Source organism: Lampetra fluviatilis, chromosome 2, assembly GCF_964198595.1.
Source record: "Lampetra fluviatilis chromosome 2, kcLamFluv1.1, whole genome shotgun sequence".
NCBI lineage: Eukaryota > Metazoa > Chordata > Hyperoartia > Petromyzontiformes > Petromyzontidae > Lampetra > Lampetra fluviatilis.
The window spans coordinates 15221648-15234821 of NC_136276.1; the positions used below are offsets into that span (position 1 = coordinate 15221648).

At 43.2% G+C, this 13174-nt stretch overlaps 1 protein-coding gene across 1 annotated transcript; it reads right to left on the minus strand.

Moving 5' to 3' along the window:
- Positions 1-263: 263 nt before the first annotated feature.
- On the minus strand, positions 264-9660 carry LOC144943437 (leucine-rich repeat-containing protein 72-like). The gene is made up of 9 exons (XM_078870858.1): positions 9635-9660; positions 7979-8052; positions 7426-7495; positions 4263-4344; positions 3884-3997; positions 2901-2990; positions 1935-2078; positions 1174-1201; positions 264-429 (listed from the first exon to the last, which is right to left on the minus strand). Exons 1-9 carry the CDS (start codon positions 9647-9649, stop codon positions 264-266), a joined length of 783 nt encoding a protein of 260 aa, XP_078726984.1. The 5' UTR covers positions 9650-9660.
- Between the last annotated feature and the right edge of the window lie 3514 nt (positions 9661-13174).

Sequence of the window (13174 nt, forward strand, 5' to 3'; positions counted from 1 at the left end):
TATGTGAAATAAAGTTACTCTTGTTTTAATAATTAAATACACGTAATGCCTTTTCGAAATTGTCAGCAATCAGTGTCGATACCCCATGACAGTTCATTCAGAAACATTGAGGTGTTTTAATCTCTAAAACATGGTCCTTGAAATTCAATTCTGCAGCCCACATCAATTTGTGACTTGAACTCACCTCCATAGCTACAGATGAACATATTTGAAGGTGGAAAGTGCTGTACAGCTAATGTGTTCACTGCGGACGCTGATTGTGTTTAGCGAAAGTGTATTGCGATGAGGCGTGGAGGCTGGTCTTTCTTTTCATCACGGCGCCTTTGTTCAGTTGTGGGCACATTAATCCAGTCAAACAGGGAGAGCTCCATCAATGAGCGTTGGGTGACTCGCTCCACAACAGCTTCCTCTGGATGTTCACGTGGAGATCTGTTTAAAACATGCGGTAATTAATATTTGCATGCTGTGTTATGCAATCGTGCTTTAACCAAAAAGCCAGGGAACGCGACTTGCATTGCTGGGTTGTGGAGGCCTTTATCGAGCAGTAGATAGATAAGGTATTTGTCTGTGCCCCGTTGTCTGTATTGCAGTGTCTTCATCTTGGAGTGCTTAAAAATAAATCCCATCGTGGAGTCTCGCAAAATTAGGGGGAATTAGTTGCTACAATCCACACATTTTTGGCAAACTTGGGTGTTTTATTTTTCTAGCAGCCCTCCAACAAAAACCAACAATCTAAACTTGTGGATTTTATGATTTTTGCACCCTGTGTATTATGGGAATTGCTGGAAATTTTGGGGCATCGCATTTTTTATTTTGAGGGATTCGACTTCTGATTTCGTTATCTACTGTACAGGGCCGAGAGATGTGGAAGAAGGCACAAACTCTTCCTTGAATATCGTACAGTAGTTTTTTTGTGCAGCATTACTTTAATGCTGTACATATATATAGTAGTCAGAGGTCATGTCCTGCTTTTACAATGCAACACCTTTTTGGTAAAACACATCTACTTGCAGCATACTTTGGGACAAGTTTACGACTACATTTAATTGCAGTATCACTTGAAAACAAGCAAAGCGATTGACAAGTAGAACATGGTATGAAAAAACATCGAGCCTGAGTGCTTGAAAAGTGAAAATGCGCTAACCGTACAGCACTTGATATTATTTTACTTGCCTTTTATAGTGGTTAGCAACCTCATAACCTACAACAACAAAAAGTTGAATTAGAATATTTTTTAATGTACACAAATCTAGCATATAATTTAATAATAACTTTTATAACTCGCAATACACTTATATGATCCTTAACTAAAGGATAGATTTATTGGCTTTCCTTGTGCTTTTTATTGCCATGATATTGAGATCCATATGTTCTCATAGTTGTGCAGGTACAATTAACATTGAGTAAATGACAAAGAAATTGTATGATGTCACTTAATACCCAACCAGCTGCTAAACCAAATTATTATACAACGTGCATTGTAATGTATCCAAAAACAACTGCATCCTGAGATAGTGTACAACAGGACGTCCAGAAAGTGGACCAGGAAATTCACTTCATTAAACTATACAACTAAATTTTTATTTTGACAGGTAAGGCCCACTGAGCTATATAGCTCTTTCAGAAGCAACCTAGCCACAAATGATAGCTCAAATAAGTGACTTATCACATGGAAACATTACAGCTAAATTACTTTAAATGCAGGTTTCAAAATGTCGAGGGAAAACCCGGAGGACTTGGAGAAAAGTCCACGACCACGGAGAGAGAGAACATGCAAACTCCAAATATACACGCATTATTAGGGTTGGGATTGAACCCACACGCTCCTGTTTGCCAGGGGAGGGAGTGAACATCTTTTGCTAAAACTACAAGGATGCCGGAACAAGATGGTGCCCATTTAACGCTAATGATAAGCAACCCTCGCATATTCTCACTTGGTGCGGTCGAGGCTGCCTTGGCCGGCCAACACGGAGTGGGGGGCAACTCTGCCCGTCGGCCGAACGCCACCGACAGTCTCACTCGTTCTCTCTCTCCCTCGAAGTGCCTGCTGCCCTCAGCCCTCTCTTCCTCTTTAACCTCTGGGAGATGCAGCACCATGCGTTCATATAAAACAAGAGAACATACTCGTAGTTTTTTCGGTAAAGTCACGTAGGTAAAAAAAATTAAATTAATAAAAGTAATAATAGAAATAAAATAATACAAATCACGACGTTTCGGAGGCAACACAAGTCTCCGTCATCAGGTGGGACCGTCAGCTAGATTTGCTGTATCAGGTGAGATTTGCTTTATCACTTGATACAGCAAATCTAACTGACGGTCCCACCTGATGACGGAGATTTGTGTTGCCTCCGAAACGTCGTGATTTTTAAATCCTTTATTTTAAGTTCGCTTGCTTGCTTAGGACCGTGCAAATCTTTCGGTCGTTTTTCAACCCACTTCCCGTGATCCAATCGAGCTGACATTTTCCACACAGACTCGTTGTGCGTGACAATTAATGTTCGTGAAAAAAAAAATTCAAAAATGTTACACTTTATGGGGCAAAATATATTTAATTACCAATTGCTTAATGGTGCAATGCAATCATCTGACCCATAGGTGGCATCCATCTCAAGCCAGAGGACGAGAGGACTCTAGCCGCCACGCATATAAAGGATTTATAGTGAAAAACTTTGTTTTTACGGGTTATACTTATTATTATTTTATTTCTATGATTACTTTTATTAATTTTAATTAAATTTTTTTACCTACGTGACTTTACCGAAAAAACTAAGAGTATGAATCCTTGCAGTCACGAAAGCTTCAAATCTAGAACAAGAGAACAATTTGTTATTTGAAAGACCAGTTTGTCAAAATCAGTATGCAGTACAAATGTAAATAATAAAATTGTACACCCATCTTACCGCATCTGTCCAGGAGCTGAAGGGATTGTACGTGGTGAATTACAGTTGTCCGATAGGTCAGCTCTTGGGAAAGTGGATTGTGAAATAGATCTATAGGAGTCAAAGTTAATTGACAGCGTTTACGAGCAAGAAAGTACGAGTTAGTATGCATAGTACTGCTGTTTGTAGAAACGGCTGGAGAAGAGTTGTAATACTTAGATAATATATATTTCAGCTTAAATTGCTATTTATTAAATGCACATGGTATATTCCAGGGACGTGCGGTCAGGGGAGGCAGAGCCTCACACCTATCATACTCCAATGAAAATAGCTGTTACGAAAAGTAAAAAAAAGGATAAAAAAATAAAATAAATATTAAGATTTTTCCACTGATTTGTGTTATAAATGTCATTTCTGTACGATTCCAATCATGTTTATGGTCAAAATGAAATTTGCGGAGCTCCGCTGCAAATACAGGAAGAGACGAGAGGTGAGGCAGCGACAAGCTCAGCCTCCCCTCTGATTGCGCAACCCCTCAGTAACTGGATGGAGCACGGGCAATAAGCGCGTGCCTGTTACTATCTCAGTATGTCACCAATGTAATGTTTGTAGACCCCTTCACTTCATGTCCTCGCCTTTCATACTCCATGTAACTTATTTCACGTATGTGTATAAAGATATTTAGGCTCGCTGGTCTCGTCATGAAACTGCAATGAAAAAGCACCAGGGGAGGCAGCTATCACATCTGCCTCACTGAGGGGGACGTGTCTAACACGCCCCCCATCAGTGAGGCCACGCCTCCTCAGTGTGTGAATCTGGCTCTGACACGAGCCAGTGCCTCCCCAGCCATTGACCTCACCGCACGTCACTGGTATATTCCCAGTATTCTATTTTATCCCCAGTAGCAATGCTCCTTCAAATATGAAAATGGCCATAGCCCTGAATTACAGTATTGTCATTGATAACACTTCTGCCAGAATATTGCTTTGTTGCATGATACTTACTAAGTGTTAAAAGGCAGGTCATCCTGCGGAATTCCATCAGCGTGTTCTCCAGGCTTGTCAGCTGGTTGTTGTTCAGGAACAGAGTTTGCAAGCAAGAAAGGTGGAACAAACATCCTGCTCCCAGGAAACACAATAAAGACGTGGTGGTTAGTGTCATTGAGTCAGATCTTGTATCACCACTGTTGCTTGGTATGTTGTTGGCAACAAATCACAATGCTGTATCTGTTGTTAAGTAAATGCCTTGTGCCATTGTAGCTGAAATTATACAATTTAGCATAATTGATAGATATCAATGATCAATTGTTATTGCAATGATGAAAATGTATTGCGTGCTGAATGTACTGTACACGATTGTACTTGCAACTTTGAAATGTATTACCTGTTATATCTTTCAGCTTGTTATTATTCAAATAGAGTTCAGTAAGTCTGTAATTCGTTTTCAAGAAGTTGGCAGTTTTCAGCTGTGAAATAAACACGTGTTTATTAATGAATTTGTAGACAAACGGACAGTTATTGTCATTTTTCATTACTAAACATTGCAAAAACTTACAGAAAACTATCCACTTTCATAAAGAGATCAGCTCAAGTGTGTTTTCCCTAAACGCTGATCGACTCGAAAAGAATGGACTCAACACTGGAGTCACCACTGGCCTTGAGCTCTCGATCTCTTGTTACACATTTGAAATAAAACAGTGCCTACATGCTCCCGCATCTCAAGATGCTGTACAGTTAATGTAATGAATATCTAAGCTGGGTATCTTCCATTGTCTAATCGAGCCTGTTACCAGTCACGTTTGGTTCGCGGAGGGTAGGTGTGAATAATAATTCGCATTTTTAAGGCGCAATTCATCCACGGATCTTAGTGCGCCATGCACGAAGTTAGGAAATATAAATGCTACAAATGTATATGTATCTATGGTTAACTTCTTTCGTACCGTACGTAGCGAACCGTGCTAATCGGAGGTGAACTGGAGGACATAGGAAGCTCACAAAATATGGGTCTTTAGAGGGAGTGAAGAGGTCATTCAGAGCAGTGGACTGGGTAACCTGTGTACCATAAACAAATTCAGGACTTACTTAATGATGGTAGCTATACCAACATTAAAAGAGATCCCACCAACCGCCTCGTTACGAAAACCAACAATATCATCACTGATTCGACATCTTTAATCGAACCAACCAAGCGGTTTTCCTTAAAACCCACTGCTACTATACCACCCAGATTGTATGGATTTCCAAAATCATGAGCAAACACAAGATCCAGGTGCGATTTAACACTACGTAAAATTCGTGATCTGATCCCATCTGTGAAGGATGTGCAATACCCCAGCGTCTACAAACTAAGCTGTGTCTGTGGCAGTAGATTCATTGGGGAAACTAAGCGACATGTCTCGGACCGTGTTCGTGAACATAAGGCAGATCTGAAACACGGTAGGACCAACACATCGGCCATGGCTGATCATTGTTTTAATGGGGTGGCCTCACACGAAATTCATTTCTCCAATACGAAGGTACTTTGCAAACCCACTGGCTATCAACAAAGATTCGTTGATAAAGCCATCCATGTTTATAGACACCGACACAATTTCAACCGAGAAGATGGGTACAAACTGAACAATCATTGGAAGGACGTCATTAACCAGTTTAAGTCATAACTGGCTGTGATGTTTCCATCCTACCGCCTTCCGATGTTATTTATTTGCGGCTCTCTGATTTTACATTAACAGGTTACATTTCTCAGCCACCTCGTGCGCCAATGTGGCTGCGGCTCTGCGATCTTACATTACATGCTAATTTCTCTCACATTAACAGAGCCACCTCCGTGCGCTTGTCGTGGAGGTCGTCCTCGGATCTACCATTAACATGCTAATTTCTAACATTAACATTATTAGCCCCGCCCACTTCGTTTATGACCCTTGGGCTACACCCATTTCAAACCTTTAAAACAGTCTGCCTCAGCAGCTTTCCTATCTTTTTTATCATTTATATTAAGTTCGCTTGCTTGCGTGCTTGCTTGCTTGCTTACGACCATGCAAATCTTTCGGTCGTTTTTTAACCCACTTCCCGTGATCCAATCGAGTTGACATTTTGCACACAGACTCGTTGTGCGTGACAATTTATTTTCGTGAAATTTTTTTTCCAACATTTCACACTGTTTAGGGAAAAAAACTTTTTTCATTACCAATTGCTTAATGCTGGCAGACAATCATCTGACCCATAGGTGGCAGCCATCTCAAGCCAGAGGACGAGAGGACTGTAGCCGCCCGTTTCATGATGACGCAAATGTTGACTAACCACATGGCATGAAATCCCTGCCCCCACGCTGTACAATGGAGACTATTCATTAAATCCTTTATATTAAGTTCGCTTGCTTGCTTGCTTGCGTGCTTGCTTGCTTGCTTGCGTGCTTGCTTGCTTGCTTAGGGTCGTGCAAATCTTTCGCTCGTTTTTTAACCCACTTCCCGTGATCCAATCGAACTGACATTTTCCACAGAGACTCGTTGTGCGAGACAATTAATGTTCGTGAAAACATTTTGAATTTTTTTTACACTTTTTGGGCAAAAAAAAATTATTTTACATTTATTCAAATACAACTCATTCATGGCTTTGGCTGAACGTCACAGTGTAGGAGCCCAGAGCGTAACCCCTCCACAGGCCGTGGCGGAGTAGCGCAGTTGGTAGCGCCCTCGCTTCCCATGCCAAAGGTCGCGGGATCGATCCCCGCGTCCTCCACAGGCGAATATATTTTTAAATCCTTAATATTAAGTTCGCTTGCTTGCTTAGGACCGTGCAAATCTTTCGCTCGTTTTTTAACCCACTTCCCGTGATCCAATCGAGCTGACATTTTCCACACAGACTCGTTGTGTGTGACAATTAATTTTCGTGAAATTTTTTTTCCAAAATTTTACACTGTTTAGGGAAAACAAATTAAATATTTAATTACCAATTGCTTAATACTGGCAGACAATCATCTGACCCATAGGTGGCAGCCATCTCAAGCCAGAGGACGAGAAGACTCTAGCCGCCACGCATATAAAGGATTTATAGTGAAAAACTTTGTTTTTACGGGTTTACTTGTAGAGCAGTTAAATTGAAGCCGCCAGGTTCTTGAAAGTGGTAAAACGGGTCAACGCTAGTGCCCTCGGGAATATACGGGGCATGTCAAGAGGTGATCTTTCATTTTTAAATCCTTTATATTAACTTCACTTGCTTGCTTGCTTACTCAAGACAAACAGAAATGAATAATAAAATGAAATCGATGCCACGCATATAAAGGATTTATAGTGAAAAACTTTGTTTTTACGGGTTAATTTTTTCCTCCTGATGATGACCGCTTGCGTTGCGATCGAAACGTCGTAGTTTTTGTTATTTTTTTGTTATTTTCTTTGAACCTATCTACGTGACTTTACCGAAAGACCCAAAGAATAGCCATATATATGTTTAGGGCAATTAAGATGGTAAATAATCAAAATTATGAAATACATGAGATCAGTTTCAAATGCTTTAGAAAACTGAACTGATAATAAGTAAGTATATCTTACCTTATTTCCATTCAGCCACAAATAGTTTAAATTGTGGAATCTTGATAGATCAGATAAATGCGTCAAACTTCTGCGCAGACAATACACATTTAATGAGTTCCATTGTTCCATGCTCGAAACTCAAAAGTATGATATCGATATTACATAACAGTAAGTTAATAAACCATGGGGCAGGCCAATGCTACTTCCAACTCAACCCCAATCACCATATTTAGCATGTACCATTGCAATACTATAAAAAATATATTTTACCAGGCGAAGCCCACTGATGTATACAGTATAGCTCTTTCCAGAAGAAATGACAGCTCAACGAAGTGTAATATCCATTTCTCTTTGGTTTGCAGTCACGAAAACTTCAAATCTAGAATTAATATCCATTTCATTCATGTTTAAATATTGCTTCATGGTGAGTGTCAACTGAGCTGAACTGGCACCGCTTAGCTACTCAGCTAAAAACCTCATTTTGACACTTGAGCTTGCTCCAGACCTATTGCAAAAGTAACTGTCAATCACACACTCATTAAGAGGGGAAATGTCTCACGCTTTCACTTACTTGTGCGACAGACAAAGTTCATTCACATCTGCCACCTTTTTAAACCCCTGTCTCTTCAGTTCATCACCAATTTCCTACAAAGGAAAGATTGTTAAAATTACATACTCTACTGTAATCTTATAATGTCATTTTGTGATATCTACTGTGCAGTATAGCAATTATTGTTCGAAACAATACTGTAACTCACTTTATAATTGGCTGACACTGTCACATTTTTGCATGAATTTCAGACTGCAATTGCATTACATGTACTCTAAATGCGTTATCATCAGGTACTTCTGCGCGGCCTTGTATGGCACACTCGATACAAATCACCTTTGTCTCCATGATAACTGCCATGTCCAAGCCTCCAATTGCACTGCTAAGGCTTGCATGGCTTTCATAGCCCATGACATACTTTATTCACTCAAAACATGCGGTGTACGTATAGTTAATGCTCGTACTGAATATACAGAAACTTTTTAAGATTGCATTGACAATTGATATGTTTAGCCGTACAATAAATCTGCACATCGAATCTCAATGCAACAGTATCTTGTATCCTACAATTGGAATTAAATACGTACAACCTGCTCCACAAACCTACATGGACTGTTGTTGTGATCGAAACGTCGTAGTTTTTTGTTCTTTTCTTTAAACCATCTACGTGATTTTCTTTGAACCATCTATATGACTTTACCGAAAGACCCAAAGAATATGAATTCCTGCAGTCACGAAAGCTTGAAGTCAAGCTATTGGCGGTGTTGAGTTTTTCCTAAATCGTGTCTGAATTGACTCCACCACCCATATCACGTATTTCTTGAAGATGCAGTGCAACATGCACACGTAATGTACACAAATCCGTATACCATACGCACACAGAGCAATGGCGCAGCGGGTAGCGCACTGAACAATTACGCTGGCCACCAAAGTTCGATTCCCAGCCACGGCTAACCTCTTGCGAATGATATCTGAGACGGTCCTGCATAACCGCCTCCCTTCCTTTAGCACCCTGCACTGACCATCGTGGTGAAGTTTCGTCTCCCCAGCGGTGTTTACACACCGCGCTTATTTAAAAGTCTTGAGTCGACCGAGATGACACCAAAGACACGTTCTGATACCACTCGCTGTTGATGTGCGTCGTGGCCGTTAGTCGAACTCAGCTGACCGGCTTCGCACGTGGTTATAATGTAGAAAAAGAACCCCCCCCTCCCCTATTATAGCCTTAACAGACTGTTGGAGCAAGTTTAGAGCACCTATGAAGGCCATCATGGCAACACGCCCGGCCGCCTTTACCTCCCCTGTACTCATGTTTAGGCACCGCGCCAAGTACCCGTTTCAGGCTGAGTCGACCTAGAGGTCGGCCCAGGACGGGTTCAATCAAATATTCGCCAGTTATGGCTCGTGAGCGCGGATCAACCTCGGATCCACAAGTTCGTAGCGCAAGGCGCTAACCGCTGCGCCACCGCTCCCCCCAGCCCATAATTCCTGGGCTTCGTTTGACAATTCGCCAGTGGTTCCGTGTGTAAGTGGATACTCATCGCGATTAAGCGTCGTGCTTTGTCTCGTCTCGTGCGTTCAACCCCTTGGCCACGTTAACGCGAGGCTCGAGCTTAAATCGACTGCATTGGCGACCAAGGGAAGCCGCTCTGTTCCAAGCGAAGCCAAGCGACGCACCTTGTCCTCTGCCATGCTGGCTGGTTTGTGATGGGTTCGGTTGCCCACAGTGACAGCGATGACTCAGAGAGAAGGGGGGGGTCGAACGCCGCAAAACAACCACACACATAACTCGGGCTGAACGTATTCTTGGGTCTTTCGGTAAAGTCACGTAGAAGGGAAATAATAAAATAATAATAAAATATTTCCCTTCTACGGGACTTCACCGAAAGAATAATAATAAAATATTTCCCTTCTACGTGACTTTACCGAAAGAACCAATAATTTTAGTTTCTTTTTCAGAAGCGACCTGGCCATTAACGATAGCTCAACGAAGTGGCTCATCGTGTGGATATTTACAGCAGCAATGTTATAGGGTTGGTGGTTTATCGCACACACGCACACGTTGTGAAACTCAACCTCCCGTGGGCTTCGAGGAGGTGCCATAACCCCTGGCTTGCCAGGAGATGTGGGTACAGCCACAAAGTGGACTCCACCTGTTCCGTCTGTGCAGGATGGTGTGGATTTCGCACGTGTGGATTTCTCCGGGTGCTCTGGTTTCCTCCCACATTAAAAACACGAATTTGCCTATAACACCTTCATATATAGAGGACCGCAGAGCTTGGATAATTATTGTCGTCGGCTCACCACGTGGCTTTCCTTTTTACTCGTCTGTGGTTCCTCTTCGCGCCTCTTGAGTAGTCCTCTGTCCTCGAGACTGAGTGAATACTGGGAGTGTTGGCATTATTAGTTAAAATAGCTCTTGCATGGTTAACGATTTGTTTAATACAGCGCCTTATAAGCGTCTCAGCGTGCTCTGCATCACACGGCATCTCAACACTTTTGATAGGGCACCCCCAGTGGCAGCTGGGGTCATAGACAGCAGCACATTGCCGACAAACGAGCATTCTTCTGTCAATAGGGGGACATCGTGTTTGCTATGTACTGTATTCGCGTACGGTATTCCAATTGAGTAATTTGCATGACATTTTCTCTCTCAAATGTAGCAATTTTGAACCATAATGTAACTGGATCTTTAACGTCCATTGTGAAGCAGATGGTACGTATTTTTACCGTGAATCCACCCACATTATTATTCAGGGAGGTCAATGGATTCACACCGTGAGCCTCTTGCAACACGCAAAGATACCGCTAAGCCACGTCACTGTGTTGTGAATCCGGGTTGTTAAAATCGATTTTTTTTCAATACCGGTAACCGCATAGCAATAAATATAACAATTTAACCTTAACCCCCCTCCCCTAAGAAACAAATGGAGCTTCTACAGTTGTGTCATGGTTAGCACGCTGCACTTGCAATCCAGGTCGGCGTTTCGATTCCATAGAAACGGCGACCTCTGGGCAACTTTCTTGTTGTCTTGCTGCCTTGCCCAGTCTTGCACTTGGAATGTACGTACTCGTGCAATTTGTACTTCCATGTGTAATTTCTATTGTATTTATTTCTTTAAATTACTCGTTTAACTTTTCTCTATCTTGCTCTAGCTTCCTTTATTGTATTTTTGAATCGATGTACTTTGCTGACCCGCCACTTACTAGAAATCTGTTATAAAGTTTTTTTCCCCATAGCTCATCAGATGCTTCCTCCTCCAGTCTTAATACATATTCATAATCAGAATATTTATTTATACTGGAGGAATTCGATGAGCTGTAAAGCTCTTTAGAGGCGGGTCAGAACGTTGAAGAAACATTAATTTTTCTGAGTTATCATTCGTGGCTTGGTCGCTTCTGAACAATAAGTTCATACCTGTGGGCTTTACCTGGTAAGATAAAAAAAATATATAGTTTAAGTTGTATTTGTATATCTTTAAGCAATTTGATTACCTTTCCTATACTGTGCACCCCTATTGTGTTTTCGTATCGTTTGTTGTTGGAACGTTCTGACCCGGACGTCTCTGAAAAATAACTTCATAGCTCATCGTATTCCTCCTCCAGTCATAAATACATATTCCGATTCGAATCCCCTCCGCCTCCACTGCCTCGATTTGTTATTTTTGTCGACGTGGAAGACCGCGTGCTCGGAAGGGCGGGCGCGAGCGCGCGTTGCCACGTGACCCCCCCCTTGCGTGTGTTGCCACGTGACCTCCCCCCTCCCACCCTGCGCACGGGACAGCACGTGATCGCTTGTCGCGGCTGCGCATGCGCGTGGCGGGACCCGGCACACACGTGGCGCGCACGACCACGTGGCGGGCGGTGTGAGCGGCGATGGATTCTGGCGGCAAGGCAGCGACGGGTACAGCGCACACGCACGCACTTTGTATATGTATAAAAATACAAATACCACGCAATAACTATCGTTTATTTCACCAAGGTAAGGCCCACTGAGCTGCTATAAAGCAATTTTTTCAGAAGCGACCTGGCGAAAGCAAATTATAGCTCGGCGTCGTGGTTTATTATCACCACCTACGTGATATGCGTTTGTTGACTCGCAAATGTTGAGGGGGGGAAAGAAACCGGAGGACCCGGAGACAAAATCCACGCCACCACGGGGCGAGAGACACCACAATATACGGCGGTCGTCGGGGTCGAGATTGGACCCACACGACCTCCTGTATTCCTGGCGAGGTTGTTGACATTTCGCCACCGCGTTGTGAACGCTGCCCTTTGATAAGGAAGACGTAACCCACTGAAGAACGTGGGAGCCGAAGTTTACAACCACAAATGCCAACGTTGGGATATTTTTTCCGGAAAGGCCGCATTTACAGTAATCGGGTTTGAACGTTGGTTTAATGTTAGTACAACAACAATGTTAGTATAACAACAATGTTAGTACAACAACAAGCTCCGCGTCTTACTCATGCCAACGTGTAACACGCCACGCAGTGTTCGCTCACTCTCGTGGAGATCGAGGTAGAAGAACGGGACGTGAGTGACGGAACCACTGACAAGGTCTCCTACATTACACGGGGGGGATGCTCTGGTCACTGTCGTGTTTGGCGCCGTAATCTGCAAGCTCGTGGTCGGGACAGTTCTGGACGCGCATTGTAAATTGGTTTTAATTTCGTCTTTGAATCTCGGAATTAGGGGGGGGGGGCGCCCGGGACGGTGCCCGGGATGGCACGGGACGGGTGAGCTCATCGGGCTTTGGAAATCCGCTGCGATTTTTTGTCTCGCCACGTTGTTGTAGGGGCGCGTTGAAGTGGAGGTAACGAAAATGACTCCCGTTTGAAATGTGGCCGCTTTGGCTCTCCACGGCTCTCTCGCGGGCCGTCATCTGAAGTTAACCGTGTGACTGTCACACGGTTACCTCCGATTAACACGGGTTGGCTTACGTACTACGGGTGCAAAGGAAGTTCAACACACTGCACGTACATACACACACGCCATTCGCCACTTAAGTGACGGTGACGTCGCCACGGCGCCTGTGCCAGGCCAAGTGCACGTGAGGCCACGTGAAGTGTCGGAAGGCACCCAGCTGGAGGAGGTCACGGGACAGACCCAGGAGGTGCCATTGGTTGACTGACTGAGATGACTGGCAGGTGCAACAGCTGTGCCCCCCCCCCCTTACTGTGCCAACTTGCTGAATTTTATCCGCCCGGCCCTCCG